Below are 14,817 nucleotides of genomic sequence, written 5' to 3' on the forward strand. Positions count from 1 at the left end.
CTGCTCAGACGAAGGACCCGTTCAAGGAATCAAGATCACTCACGATTCAAGCGGAGCAATCATGGTTGTCGGCGCATTCCCCCTCCGCGACAAGGTCGCCATAGTTACGGGCGGAGGCTCCGGTATCAACTTAGCATTCGTTGTTCTGGCAGTCTCTTCTGGCGCCAAATGTCTCATCGCAGACCTCAAGCTCAGCCCAGAAGCCGAGTCCATTCTCCAGAAGAACCCGGGCAAGATCGCGTTTCAAAATTGCGATGTGGCGTCCTGGGAAGACCTCGAAGCTCTACCCTCCGCCGTAATATCTGCGTTTGGCAAAGACACAATCCCAGACATTTACATAGCAGGCGCGGGCGTTTTCGAGCCGAAATGGTCCAATTTCTTCAACGACTCCGAAACGGACTTTTACCGAACGATGAAGATCAACGCTGAACACCCCATCAAACTCACACGTATCGCCATGCGCACTTCGCTCCGCGCGAATAAACCTTGTGTCGTCGTGGTCGTAGCATCGACGGCGGGAATCAACGGCACGTACGGAGCCGCATTGTATTGTGCCTCGAAACACGCCGTCGTCGGCTTCGTCAAGTCTATGGCCCCCGCAGACGAAGAAGAGAATGTCAAAATCGTCGCTGTGTTGCCCGGAGTCGTCGATACGCCGTTGTGGACAGGAGCTGAAGCGAAAGATGTCGCGGCCCAATTCTCTTTCCAAGCCGAAGGAGCTATCACGGCGGACGAGGTGGCAAGAACTATGAAAGATGCCATCGAGCAGAGCCAGTACCCTGGCGGGACTTTGTTGCGAATTACGAAGGAAGACTTGAAAGAAGTCCTGCCAAGCGCTCCTTACCATACGGAGATGTCAGACCAAATGAAGATGATATTGAGGAACAGTCATAAGCCGATCAAGGAGATATTCGATCGCGAAAGACAGGTTTAGCTGCAATATCGCACGGGAAATTTCATGTTGAAAATTGATTGTTGCCATTAAAGCTCATCAAAACCATTACCAAGAAATCCGAACTTTCAATTCTGTCCCAAGTCCATTCTTTTGTAACGCCTTGTTCGGATTATCGATATATATGCGTGCACTTAAAGCACGAGATCGGACCTCAAACTCTTGAATTTTACCTTCCCTAGTAGACTTTGGGCAGACTAAAAATCGGAACCTTGTCAAAATGATGGTTCCAGATCAACCTTCCATTATCTCGGACCTCCGCCCCTTCGTCCGTCGTAGCAATATCAACCTCTTCATTCTGACGGATTTCCTCCTTCGAGATGCCCAGAGGGTCCCGCGGGATCCACAGCTTAGGTGTCTTGGAGGTGAGTACAGGATTGCGGTAGGCATTCTCGATGTCTTCTTCACTTAAACTCGGAGCATCGTCCGAATCCGAACTTGAAGGCGAGGGATCATCCAGCAGCGCTTTGGTGCGCTCTCGTGCGGAGGAGATGATGCCGTCGAAGAAATCGGAGAGCCATCGCGGTGCAGGGTTGGGAAGATGTTTGATGCCGAGTCGGCGACCGTGGGAGGCGGCGTGGAGAGCAGCTTCGTCATCGTGATCGATGCCGTCTTCTTCGGCAAGAAGAGGGACTTCATCTCGCTGCCACTTGTCAACGCCTAGATAGAGGTCTAGAGGGCGGAGCATGCGGTCAAGGAGCAGGTTAGCAACGGAGGTGATGACCAGCAGAGTGATCATGAGGGCGGTCTGCACAACGGCACCTCGAGCACTGAACAGACCAATCATACAAAGTTGAGCAAAGTACAAGCCAGCCGGCAGATGTTGCAGTGCGCGCTTGTATGCCTCGCCCTTGGTGTCAATCTTGGTTTGGCGGACGTACAGAAGACCATAGCGGTAGCTGAGATAATAGAAGAATATGCCGATGGCTGCGAATCCAGTGACCAAGGGTGCGATACAAGAGTATGCAATGGCAATGATGAACAAGTTGGCGAATTTGGGATACCATGCAGCCCATGGGGTGCCCTTCATCTGTGCAAAAGTAGTGAACTTCTCGCGAGGTGTCTTATCCCAGAAGTACTCATAGAAGAGATACTCAAGAAGGTCCTCATAGTTCAAAAGATTATTGGCTGCGTTTGTGGTTCCTTGAAGGATGATGTATGTCAAATAGAAGTTTGACGCTTTTGGGAGATTTGCGGCTAGTAGAGTGGGAGTCTGACTCGGGTCCTGAGCGACCTTGGCGAACACTGACGCCACACCTGAAGAGAACGTGGTGACTATGAAGACTTGGATGATCTGGAACATAAAAAACCAATTTTGAGTCTTAAGCTCTGCCTGTGGGGTAGTTGGCTCTCCCGAGAGCTTCGCAATATGCCGGAATAGCTTGACAACGTAAGAGGTGAAGGAACTCGTAAGTGCTGGCGGCACCAGACCGGTGAGTAGATCGAGAATGGGCCGTGGTAGTTGATTCAACCAGCTGAAAATTTCGTAGCGGTTCGCCAATTCCTTTGCGTTGCTGAGTGTACCAATGAGACCGACGGGAATTGTGAAGAAGATCGTGAAGGCTACCACGAATGCCAAAGCCAGAGAGGCTTTCGACACTCGTGCAGCCACAGGCTTAGCGAGATTGCCCCAAAGTACCTCCTTGGGTTGCACTGCGAGGTAGCGATCCTGGAGCGGAACTCGGGGTTGGAATGTAATCGTCTGGAAAGCAATATGCGCAGCTTGTTGGGATGAGAATGACACGAATATCGCTGAACGATCCGGAGTGTCAGCATCCGGCGCTGCTCTTAGCAACTTGACACGATTCACGAGATTTCTCAACTGCTCGCGATCATCATCAAGACGATCGACCTTCGTGCCAATAACAGGCGGGCTCCTCTTAGTTGGCCGACGAGATTGTGGCACGACAGACTGTTCTTCGACACTAGCACTGCTGGTCTGACCCGAGAGGTTCTTGTTCCTCTTGACTGCAGCGACTATCATGTCCATTTGGGCCCGCTCCAGATCCATGGCAACCGCATTTCGTTTCTCGACCAAGTCGTCGAGCTCTTTGGTATCCGTGACGGGCCATGAACGTTCGGCTTCTTCGCCAAACACCTCCTTCAGCTGCGAGGGCTCCAAGGCTTCCCGAGGAACATTCAAAAAGAGCACAGTTCGTGACGATAGCCTTGATGTGTATGACTCGTTTAGAAAGCAAGCTTGACGGGTACCGATGAGCTGCAGGCGCTCCCACGCAATGAACAGGAAAATGCCAACAAACACAAACCATCCCACCACAACATGAGCCCAGATGTGGCTGTTCTTGTTGATGTTACTAAACGTTAGTTTGTCCAGCTGACTGGCAGTTCCGCCTCCCGTGATATTCACAGGAATCAGGATTGGAAACGTCACGCAGGCCGTCAAGAAGCAGATCCAGATGATGTTGCGCAGGAAGCGCAAGTAAAGATACGCATCTAGCGAATTGTGCTTCAACACGAATGCATCGGACAGGTTCTTATAGTCTGCGAACCACCAGCCCTCCTTCAAACCCGAGACTGGTGTCCGGTGCTTCTCAGGTATGGTGCCGAGGAAGGTTCGCGGCGCATAGAATTTGCGATAGACGTTCCGGACCAGGACGAAGATCCCGAAGTATACCAAAGCAATGAGGAAGGTCGGGATGAAAGCTGCCAGGATCTTCCGACCAGAAGTCGGATCAGTGCTGATTTCTTTCATGATGGTGAACATCTTGGGAACTTTTGCGAGCCGCCTCGCGGCCGGGACTGAAGGTTTTCACACAGGACAGGTGACCAGCTGCATCGATAGATGAAAGGTTATTAGTTGGCTGCTGCACAATCGATCCGTACGGTCTCTCAACTATCGAGTGTCTTTTGTTGCGCAGAAATTTAAGATGTCCATTTCACGCCGCACAATATGTCTTAGATGCTGTCACCAATGCGCCAAGATGACTGGAGCTCAGTACCAGAGATGTTGGCTGAGGCGTGACGTCATGCGTCTGAAAACAGCAGGATCTTTCCAACGCGTGAGCACGTGAAGCAGCCGGGTCATCAACGATAAAAACACGATTTGTTCATAGTCGCAGGACCACAACGAGGTTGAGACGAAAAAAACTCATAAAAGCCCAGATTAGATAGAATGATCATTATGAGGAAAAGTCAGAGCAAAGAACCAAGAAGATCAAATATGAATCGCACGCATGCTCGCAACCCGCTCGTCGCAGCGCAAACCTGAAAAGCAATGGAACAACCACCAAACAATGATCGACTAGACCGTGTCGAGAAACCAGGAAATAATCAAAATGCCACAACGATATCCACATCGACTCCCACGGCCATAAGTCCTCGCCCCTTCATATTCACATCCATAAGTAATCAGAATCAAAATAAAACATGCCGTAAAGAAGAGAGTACTGCACGAAGTTGCGAAGAACCACAACATGCCCCGTGCTGCTCAGACACAACCGTTTGACCCTGCTTATGCAGCGAAAAGGACAATCTCGCCTCTCTCGTTCCTCCTCAACCTCAGGCCCTTGAAAAGCTCCTTGTCGTCGTCTTCCTTCTCCTCTCCGTTTCGAGTCTCTCGCTCCCGATGATATCGCTTCAGCACTTTGTTGACTGACAATCCCCGTTCGCTGTCAGGGCCTTTCGTGATGAAGCTCATGAAAAGCTCCGCACGCGTAGAATATGTGGTCAGTGCATTGTTGTTCGAAGGTTGAACAGATGAGTTGCGATGAGATGAGCGCCGAACAGAGCCCGGTTCATCAGCGGAGGAGACGGAGTCGCGGTGACGTGAGCTGCGTTTGCGATGGCCAACATCGTCGTGATAGCGAGTGGACGCCGTAGTGCCAGAGACCATTGAGCTGGCTTGCGTGCCGTATGATGATTTCCGGCGATCGTCGCGACCATTGATTTTCTCAAAATCACCTTCACGCTTGCTGCGCTTGATGGGACTGATGGGTGTCGGTCCGGCGTCAATGCGATCTTCATAAAATTCGGGACTTGTGATGAGACGACTGAGACCGCCAGTGAGACCGGAGTGAAGAGTCCTGCCGGCGGGCGCATCCGGCATGTTCTCGTCCCGCGATACTGGGCGTTTCGAGGTAGAGAGGTCAAGCTCATCTACCGTTCCGCGCTTGCGTTTCTTATCACTGCGACCCTCCTTATTTCGATCCTTTGGTGCCGGAGTGACATACGATGGCGGCGCCATTGATGCCTGCGATTGTTGTGAATCATCGTATTGCGCAAACGAGTCGTATTTCCGGTTGCTAGGCGTCACTGCTGAGTTTCCATAAGAATAGCCTTTGTTCAAATATCGTGCGTCCTCGCCATTGGAATATTGAGAATCGTAACGACCATCCTCAATCTCCCGGTACTGGCCATGAGTGTTTGGCGTGGCATCTTCGACCAGATAATCGAAGACATTCACAGCCTCCTGCAATGGCTCCTGTTGGTATGCAGTTGGTGGAGTCGGCGCTCGTGGTGGTACATCCACGATTGCGACGGCTTGCGAACCATCGTCGTCGCGCGCGTCCTCGACGTATGCGCCTTTGTAAACCATATCTTGCGACTTGTCCTGTCCACCTACAGATTTCCGCCTGTCGTTCTTGCCCTTTTTGTTATCCTTCTCTCGGTACAGATGGCCCTGGTATTTTTGCGCTTCACTGATGCAGGAAGTGTGCGAACGGTAGTCGAAGCCTTCGAAATGGACCATACAATCCAGGCAAGTGTATGATGCGCCGCGACATTGGTTACGATGGGGATCAAGCTTCTTCTTTGTTAAGACGTCGCCGCAGTTCTGAAAGCGCAACAAGAGGAGGACAGCAGGGTCAGTCACCGGGATCGCACAGAGATGAAACGAATGGGCGCATGTTTCCTCACCTCGCAACTGAATGACACCTACATGATACAAACAAGAAGTCAGCTCAGATGTGTCTCCGTGTAGGCGAGGTCAAGTATCGTATGCGCGACATGAGGGGCGCGCGGATTCAACCAACCATGTTTGCCCAGATGACGCCTCCACGAGGCAATGCGTGAACGGAATTCCTCCCACACAATTCCTTGATTCGGGGTGCCCAAGCCGAAATCCAATCAGGAGGTGATGATCACGCGAAGCCGACGGACTCGAGATAAGAAGAGGACAAGGGCGCTTGCAAAGGATTTCGTAGGAATGTGGTGTTGCTCCTACAGTATTGACGAAATTTCACACATTACGCGCCGTTTGTGAACCTTTCGGGGTTTCGCGCTAGTCGGAGGAACAACTTCTCGCTGTGTTCATCTCATCACAATCCCAACAACAACAACAGTCTGGGCACCCTGGCATGGCTTTCGATCTTGTTGGTTTCCGTCATGATGGGACAATATACATCATGTTGGCCGGAGAATGCTACGCGGCGCAATGGTCATGACGAGACCCGCGGAGGTCGGAACCACGGTCGAGGAGTCATGAGTTCATCCGGATTGGTCGCATGATGGTTGGCTGGGACTTTTCGTCTCTCCTACGACTTCCTTCTTGTCGCGTGCCCACCACCACCCCCGCTTACTTCCGCGCCATCAAATATACAGAGTGTCGAATGGTACATCGACAACTCGGGTGTCGTGATGACCTATTCTTTCGGATTGTCTCCACACATATCTATATTCGATGCGAAAATGGTGGCTTGTGTCACTTGCATATGTGCGACACAGTAACCCGAAGCATCAGCCGACAGCACCTGGGCAGCCAGAGTTTCCGATCGGCTCCCTCTGGGTAGCGCATCCTTCTGCGCAGCCTTCGATCACTCGATGATCATTTCCTGGTAGACGGTACGGCACTAGAGCGTGAATTGATCACTCTGCTAGGATTGGTGGCGAGGCAGGCAGAGAATGATGACTCGAGATGAACCCAGGACTCGGAACGGTGGCTTGTGGAACCAAATCAGATGTCGTTGTATTGTCACCTATGTACGTAAATCGCGCATCACTGTCCTGTTCGGTCGCTGCACTGTAGAATAAAAATAAGAAGTAGTACAGTAAAACAAACACCCCTTCCTCCTATTCTAAGACATGCGCCAACATATGCAATCAAGCAATTATCCAACTTTCAATTTGCACCAAAACCCGACCTGAGAAACAGAAGAAGGCGGGAAACGGAGAAGGCGGTATTTCCACAAAGTGTCGTGTCAAGAAATAAGGCATAATCGGCGACGATATGGTCGAAATTGGGAAACAGGTCGTAAAGGAAATGAAGCAATCGCTCAGGCTTTCCGAGTCTACCGCTGCGGTCCAGTGCCGTGTTGATCAAACAAGTCATCTAGCAAAGCACTAGGAGCTCGCTGACCAGCAAGATGTTCGCTGCTAGCGAGATTGCTTGCGGTCAAGTTTGATGCACTAGATTGTCTGTAGAAGCTCGATGACTGACCGCGCGTCGCAGACGGTTGACGGATACGGGGACCAGACTGCAGTGCGCGAGGGCCAGCCCTAGCGCCTTCTCGTGATGCCGAACGGTTGTAAGGCTGAGATGTTGGTGGAAGGGCAGGCGATACTGGTGGTGATGGTGTGTTGTTCATAGAATTTGTGCGAGCGTAAGGGGCGAGGGAGCTGCCGATCAGCGTGGTCCCAGCACCGCCAGCAGCTTGAGCAGATGGAGAGGCATAGTATCCGGCTGGGAGATATGAAGAGCCGCGATTTCCATCTGGATTTACTGCACTGTTTCGCTGCTGAGCGTTGGCTGTAGGACTGAAAAAAAGACCAGCTGGAGGGACCACGCCTGAGCCGCGGGAGTTGTTATCTTGATCGCGGAAAGACTTGATCGGCTTGCCGGAGCTTGTCAGCGCGTCCATAGACATGCTGTTGCCGGGCTCGTACTCCTTCTGGTATGCTTGTCTTGTGCTGCTACCCCATGTTGTGGACTTTTCTGGCCCGCGGACGGAGGTCATTGCAGCTCTTTTCACAGATCGGTTGATACTCCATGCCACGAGGACACGCCACAGTAGCACGCAGGCTCCAAGGAAGGCGAGAGTGGCGCCTACTGCAATGAAAACAGTTCCTTCTGGGAGGGACGACTTTTGCATGAATGGCGCATTGGCGGTGTAAGGGACGACGATAGTCGGGATACCAGCCCCTTGAATGGTGGGAAGATCGCTGAGATGGAATGTTGTGCCCGTTCCGGCATTGGCAGTGGTTGATCCAGTTGTTGCGGCGGAAGTCGTCTGAGATGTAGTACCCGGGTTGATGGCGGTAACGCTTGTCGCTTGAGCTGTGGTTCCTGCACCCGTAGTGGCACCTGTAGTTGCTGCTGTAGTTCCGCCTGTCGTCCGTGTTGTCCCTGTTCCTGTCGTTCCTGTTGTTCCTGCTGTGTTGGTGGTCGTTGCGAAAGTCGCGGTGGCCGTGGTTGCGGTTGCTAGGTCGGGCACATCAGTGACCTGGGCGAGTGCGACCGGCACTACCAGGAGTGCAACAAGAGCAAAGGCGCGCATTTTCCGTGATATTTGCAACGTGTTGAGGTCTTCGGTGATTGTAATTATCGCGAGTTATCGGGACTGTGCGACAACCGGCCACAAAGAATGTAGCCAGGAGAATTAATGACAACGACGAGACATGGGTAAACGGAGTCCGTGTCTGCCCCCTAAGAATAGATCTCGTACGCGACGGCCCGCTCCTTGAGCCTCATGGGAGAACTTGACCCGTGACAGAAATTTTGCAGCAGTAAGCCTCAGGCATAGATTCACTTGCCTATTCGAGATTTGAAGATTTGCGACTTTTCGCGAAATATTATTGACGTCGATAGTAGCTTGCCAACTCGGTCACACTCCGCGATCATGGGTGTGCAAAAGAAGACACGCAAGTTTGCAACAGTCAAGCGTGTGATCGGACAACGCGACGCGCGGCTGAAGAAGAACATTCTCACGAATGAAGGCGAACCCAAGAAGAAGGAAGAGGATCAACTCGTGCGAAATGTGTAAGTTTTCGTAATAGGAAAGTGCAGACTGCAGACAGCTGACAGAGATATCCGAATAGTCCACGAGCGCCGAGCAATATGTTCTTCCAGCACAACACTGCGCTCCAGGCACCTTACAGCGTTCTGGTCGATACCAATTTCCTATCGCACACCGTTCACCATAAACTACCTCTTCTCCCGACACTGATGGACACTCTATACGCCACCTGTACACCAATCATCACGTCTTGTGTCATGGCTGAATTGGAGAAATTGGGTGCCAAATACCGAATTGCGCTGCAAATCGCAAGAGATGAGCGTTGGGAGCGACTGCAGTGCGACCACAAAGGCACGTATGCTGATGATTGCATTGTGGATCGTGTTATGAAGCACCGTGTATATTTGGTGGCGACGAACGACAGAGATCTGAAGAGGAGACTGCGGAAGGTTCCAGGTGTGCCAATCATCAGTGTTGCAAGAGGCAAATATGTCATTGAACGATTACCGGACGCCCCGGAGAAGTAAGGATCTCTCTGGCATTGAGACGAGTGTCTCAATAATGACGAGCCACGCATCACTCTGAAGAAGACCCATCGGGATACCGTATCAGCGAAGATCCGGTGGCACGCAATATCTCAGAATATGGTCTGCTCCCAGCTAGGAACATATTTGGAGCATGTTGTCATAGTGGATTGTAACAACATCCCACACCACAAAGGATCGTGACTGTCGAGTCGCCAACGTCACCACAAGACAGGAATGATAAGCGATCCGAAGCATTCTGCATTACCAAGCGAAGATACATTACCAATCCGAGCGGAGTGTCAAGTCATGGGGTGAGACCAGGGCTCTGCAAAGACAAACAGACCCCACAGGACATACGAGTCAAGCGCTCCTCCACTGCGCAAATCTCCGTCATGGTTGGCCGCCGAGTCGAACACGTTTCACGGAAAGCGGAGGTCCTATCATGCCATATCGCTTGCACTGCACAGCACCGGTCCGCTGCGGACAGTGCGCGGCGCGAAGATTCCGGCCTGATTGAGCGGACTGCGCGAGCTGACTGGTGAGGTGGGCGGACCACCAGCTGATTGCACGAACAACGTGCATAACATTCGAGCGGTCTGTGGCGGGCCAGCATACGAGACGACAAAGGGTGGGTGGAGGAGCACCGGGATGCTTGATCATCCCGCGTATCCCTGCCCACGCACCCCATGCATCCATCTCACGGGAATTACGCCTCTTCCAGATCTCCGCAGCACCAGAAGATGCCCAGAGGATCTGCGGTGACATATCTGGGCCGATATGCGGACCAAGCATTAAGGCTGCAACGCCAAGCACGTGCCAAGTTAGCCTTGAGCTTGGCTTTTTGGCCCTTGCTGCAAGCTGGTTCAGATTTCAACTGTGCTATTCGCCGGCGGCTGCCACTCGGGCGAGCTAACCGCCATTCCGCGCACGCGCAATGTGGAGAGTTTCTGGCAGTTTGCTGGTCGCCGTGGAACCTTCCTGGCTCTTGGCTCCTGGGCGCTCATCTTGCATATCTCAGCACCCCTACCAAGCTACCACCCAAATGGGAAGCTTCAGGAAGTCGTGGTTGCATTCGATCATCGGTTGACAGATACTCCGGGATGTTTTGGCCAAGGCAACAGGTCTGAAGTGGTGAGGGTGCACCGCATCTCCACATATCATCATCCTCCACTAGATTGACCGACTCGGGATATATAAGTCCTTCTCTGTTCCCTGGATTCCATCAGATCTCATCCTCTTCTTCCCAATCAAAAACTTCATTTCAGATTACTATCAGCCAACAACAAACTTCCAAACACACTTCACTTTCCACCTCCAACAAACATCAACATGTGCGACCGTGCCGTCTTTATGCGCCAGCGCTTCTGCGACGAGATTCGCCGCACCAGCTTCTCTACCACCAAGCCTGTGGCCTCTCACACCACCGCTGCCGACGTCCGACCTGCTGCGTGGTTGCAGCTCGCTCCGGCCAAGTCGCCTTCGGTCGCTGCCACCCAGGCTGCCCCCGTTGTTGAGGACTCTCCTTTCCTCTCCAACAGCTCCAGCAGTTCCCGCGCGAGCAGCTTCTCCTCTTCGCGCAGTGAGGCTGGTCTCTAAACGAGCGCCACCCTTGACTCGCAACCAACCAAGCACGATGGTTATCTCCTCGAAAGAGGTGCATCGTGTGAAACGAACAGCTCCACTCTGCATACCTTTGCGCAACCGCCGACCCAACCACATTCAAGCTCCTCGAAACTTGTCTTGCGTGCCGACATCCGCCAAAATCAATTCAAAAACACCAGAGCAAAGCTTGTGCGCCGCCTGATCCAACCCATCATCCGACGTCAATCATAGCTGAGTGAGCGAGCTTACCCACAGCTCCAGCTCAGCTGGTGAGCTCTCCAACCACATTCCCTGTGGGGAGAGTTCCCGCAGCTACATCTGTCCCATCCACCAAGGGTGCTGGGATGGATGTCCTCCAAAAGTCTATCAAAAGGCATCCCGCTTGCTTTTCTTTCTCTCTTCTTCTAGCGTCCTACCTATCAAATGTATTATTAATATCAGTCGAGGTCATCTCGCAGTGAAAACTGGGTGACTGGCTACGAAAGGATCAATTGCGCCGATGGCGGCTGCACTGCTTGACACGTCAAGGGAAATTATGAAACGTTTTCTCTCAAATCATCGCCTCTACATTCTTATTCCCACTGTGTGATAGTGATTTTTTAATCGTGCGGTTGCCTTATCGAAATGGTTACAGCCACTGCAAATGTCCCGCGCATGAAAAACAATGACGACACCCATGACCACAACAACAACTATATTAGCTTACAAATGCTTTCAAATGATATGATATCTGATGATGATTGATTGCACCCCTTGGGCGGTTGCCGAGATGAGCTGTCTCGTACAGCTGTGGCGCACAACCCTTCGGGGTAATCGGCCCTGTGCTGGAACCATTCAACCCACAACACGTGCATAATGATGTGGTTGAGGCTGAAAGACGGGCGCCGAGAAAGAAGGCAAAGCACAGACGCTCGCCGCAATTCCCGTCGCGCAACTACGCACGTCTGCTGTACACCCCCAGCTTTCCAAGGTTCCTTCACTCCTGCGCTGGAGAGCTGCCTACCGGTTTGGAAAAGCCGGGGGAAGCAAGATGCAGTCCCCTGCTGCAGTGCTTCCCAGCTCATGTTGCACACACCCACGGAGAGCTGGCTGTCGCTACTACTACTGTATCATCCCTGCAGCTGTTGATCATTCGGCGGCTCTGCGATTTCGGGGACCGGTTCAACAGCTGCTTCGCCTTCTCCAGTCCCCTTTCTCCGCCCGTGGGCGCGATCAACAGGGTCGTGACGCTGGCTAGCAGGTCTGATGATGGTGAAGATCCTGTCGATGATGCAGACACTTTTTGTGCAAAACATCGGTGGCCGTCGCAGAGCGTCGACGCCGCTTTGGGGTCCTGCATAGAGTCTGAGCCCGTATGATGCTTCGCTCCATGCAGGCCTGCATGTGACATTCTCCAGACATGTGCGCTTGCACTTTGTAGATTTTTCCTGCGACCAACTAGACCTTGGTGGCGGCAGCGGGTCATACGAGAGCTGTGAGCTTTTCCTGGACACACACACACACACCTGTCCTTGAATGTCTCTCCAGGTCTCCATTTCAGAGCTACAGTAGAGTACCTCGAGAACCTTGCTTTGTGTACAGTACCGTGCAATCCTAGCACAATCCAGCAAAAATACCTGCATCGTGTGATCGGATGAAAGTTTCGAGCTGCCGAAATCCAGTACCGGTGATCATGATGGTCACTGATGAGCAGCAGCATTACCATAGACACACACCGACACAAGATGTCATCATAAGTGCACCAATCTTTTTCCAATTCTAGAACAAAAGGTCATCTGGGTCGATTGTGCAATCGATCGTCCCTTCCAACCGGGCGTCAACAGAGCACTTCGAGTACATAGGCGAGCGAAAGGGCAGATCTCGCAACAAGAGGAAAGACATGCAGTCGATCTCGCCGCGAACGAACACAGGGTGACGCGTGGCCCGAGCATGACGTCGTCGACGACGACGACGACGACGACGACGAGCAGCGAGTGGCATCCTCCTCCCTTTGTGCTGCCTTCTGGTGGCACGGCACAAGCTTGTATTTTTTTCGCACTTTCGGATTTTAAGACTTGTAATCTCCATCTCGGTAGGCACAAGCGTGCATCTCGGTGAGATTCACATCTTCCAATAATTTGTCCGTGCGACCGCCTGTGATGGAAAGAGGTGTGCCTCATCTTGGGCGGTCCAGGACCTCGCTTCCTCCTCCACTTGCCGGCGCGAACAGAGAGGTCGAGGCCGCAGCCAACAGGTCGGCGGGCGAAATGGCCCGTTTTTCTAAATTCTAGGCGACCGTTAGCAGCGTTATCTTGCAGCACGAACGTGCGGAGAAAGGTTGAGCCCTGGTTTTCCTTTCTCCATCTTTGGTACTGGAGCTTTAACATAGTTTGGCGGGTCGTCATATTGCAGGCCGGGATGACTGCTGTTAGGGCACTTCTACAAATGGTTGAGGGAACGCCTGCTGTGCCACTACACGTGCTTTGCTGTGAAAGGAGCAACGACGGATGTGGACAGATAACAACACCACCTCCCAAGGACAGCAGTCGTCTTCTTTCGACGCTTGTTTGCAATGAGGATGGGGGCGTCGTCCTGGACACAAACCTATCGAATGGACTATTCCCTTGGTTGTTTCTGTTTGTTGTGGTCGGATTCCGTCCCATCCGCAGCAGGCATCGCCGGTCACGGAGGGTGCGATTTCGCTGACATCTTATCATTACAACACTATTTCGATCTTTTCGGAGCGGGCATCTCGTCGTGGCATCGACGTGCTGGATCATCCCACGCGTAGCTGAGGATTGCGCGTCCGATGGATTCTTCTCATTCCTGGCGTAATATCTCCCTGTTGTGATGGAATAAGCTGTCTGCTGATGGTTGTTGTCTCTTTCAACACCATCTGCCGTTCATCCGGATGGTGGAGGTGTGAACGTGGGAAGTTCCACGCATATGCACAAAAAGTCCTCAGCATCTGCAATGCACTGTCGGATGTCCGGACGAAGCACTATGTCGCAGCTCGTTGGGTTGTGAAGTGTGGGTGAGACTTCATGCGAATGGGGTTACAAAACTCCGCCTGTCCCGTCACTGTATCGACGATGAGACAGTGCTTGCGGCTGGGTGTGGCATGTTCGGGCTGCAGGAGAAGACAGGTTTATCATGTATGTGACTTCGCGACTTGCAATCTTGTGCAGGTGAGCATCATTCGCACGTTGGCAGTTGCTGGCACTTAAGGCAAAGTTCACAGAGGGATAGACGAGAAAAACGTCGTAGGGAGACATGTTGGTTGCATTGTTGTGCTGTGTGTGAGATACACCGCTGCCTCATGTGGCAGCACTACATTTAGCATGGTTGTGATACTTTGTCCTCGCATCTCAACGATTTTGCGGATTTGGCATGTGCACGTATGTTGCTGTCGAGAGAGGATGTGCGAAGCCAACTTGTCTTCACGCGACTCTCAAGGAGCAGGTCTTGGAGGAGGCCTTGCTCTTTGCTCGTTGTGCGCTCCTCTTCAGGAAGCCGAGTGTGCCAATACTGCAGCGCACGAGTCGCTCACCGAGCCAAGCAGGCGACGAATGTAACATCAATATCAGCGTCGAAATCATTTGCCAGACCTTGGCCGTGTACAATATGGTGGTTGGTAAGCTGGACGGCGATGAGGGGACTGCCTCAAACGTCTCAGTCGCATCCATCAGGCCAGCGCATGCAGACCCATATTCTCATCATCGCTCGGTGAAGTCCATCATCAATTTCCATTCGTTCCTCGGCGCGCCATGAAACGCTATGCAGGAGGAGGTCCGCTCGTGCCCTTCCCAAGACAAAGATAAGAAGACCGTCGCGACAGGTACGACGA

The 14,817-nt window shown here is 52.3% G+C and overlaps 5 protein-coding genes across 5 annotated transcripts; 2 read left to right on the forward strand and 3 right to left on the reverse strand.

The window, feature by feature from the left end:
* Window positions 1–61: 61 nt before the first annotated feature.
* K489DRAFT_387853 (putative 15-hydroxyprostaglandin dehydrogenase) lies at window positions 62–894 on the forward strand (the record flags this gene model as incomplete). Its single annotated transcript, XM_033606363.1, has 2 exons — window positions 62–774; window positions 813–894. The coding sequence occupies 2 exons, from the start codon at window positions 62–64 to the stop codon at window positions 892–894; spliced, it is 795 nt and encodes a 264-aa protein (XP_033461406.1).
* K489DRAFT_378780 (DUF221-domain-containing protein) lies at window positions 799–3,857 on the reverse strand. Its single transcript, XM_033604486.1, has one exon. The coding sequence runs from the start codon at window positions 3,675–3,677 to the stop codon at window positions 1,131–1,133; it is 2,547 nt and encodes an 848-aa protein (XP_033461407.1). The 5' UTR covers window positions 3,678–3,857; the 3' UTR covers window positions 799–1,130.
* A 213-nt stretch (window positions 3,858–4,070) lies between these two features.
* K489DRAFT_378781 (uncharacterized protein) lies at window positions 4,071–6,291 on the reverse strand. The gene is made up of 3 exons (XM_033604487.1): window positions 5,944–6,291; window positions 5,828–5,845; window positions 4,071–5,744 (listed from the first exon to the last, which is right to left on the reverse strand). The coding sequence occupies exons 1-3, from the start codon at window positions 5,944–5,946 to the stop codon at window positions 4,425–4,427; spliced, it is 1,341 nt and encodes a 446-aa protein (XP_033461408.1). The 5' UTR covers window positions 5,947–6,291; the 3' UTR covers window positions 4,071–4,424.
* Window positions 6,292–6,831: 540 nt separating this feature from the next.
* On the reverse strand, window positions 6,832–8,511 carry K489DRAFT_378783 (uncharacterized protein). The gene has a single exon (XM_033604488.1). It carries the CDS (start codon window positions 8,401–8,403, stop codon window positions 7,198–7,200), a length of 1,206 nt encoding a protein of 401 aa, XP_033461409.1. The 5' UTR covers window positions 8,404–8,511; the 3' UTR covers window positions 6,832–7,197.
* Window positions 8,512–8,745: 234 nt separating this feature from the next.
* On the forward strand, window positions 8,746–9,389 carry K489DRAFT_387855 (Fcf1-domain-containing protein; the record flags this gene model as incomplete). The annotated part of the gene is made up of 2 exons (XM_033606364.1): window positions 8,746–8,885; window positions 8,945–9,389. The coding sequence occupies 2 exons, from the start codon at window positions 8,746–8,748 to the stop codon at window positions 9,387–9,389; spliced, it is 585 nt and encodes a 194-aa protein (XP_033461410.1).
* Between the last annotated feature and the right edge of the window lie 5,428 nt (window positions 9,390–14,817).

Source organism: Dissoconium aciculare (assembly GCF_010015565.1).
Source record: "Dissoconium aciculare CBS 342.82 unplaced genomic scaffold K489scaffold_4, whole genome shotgun sequence".
Taxonomy (NCBI): Eukaryota; Fungi; Ascomycota; class Dothideomycetes; order Mycosphaerellales; family Dissoconiaceae; genus Dissoconium; species Dissoconium aciculare.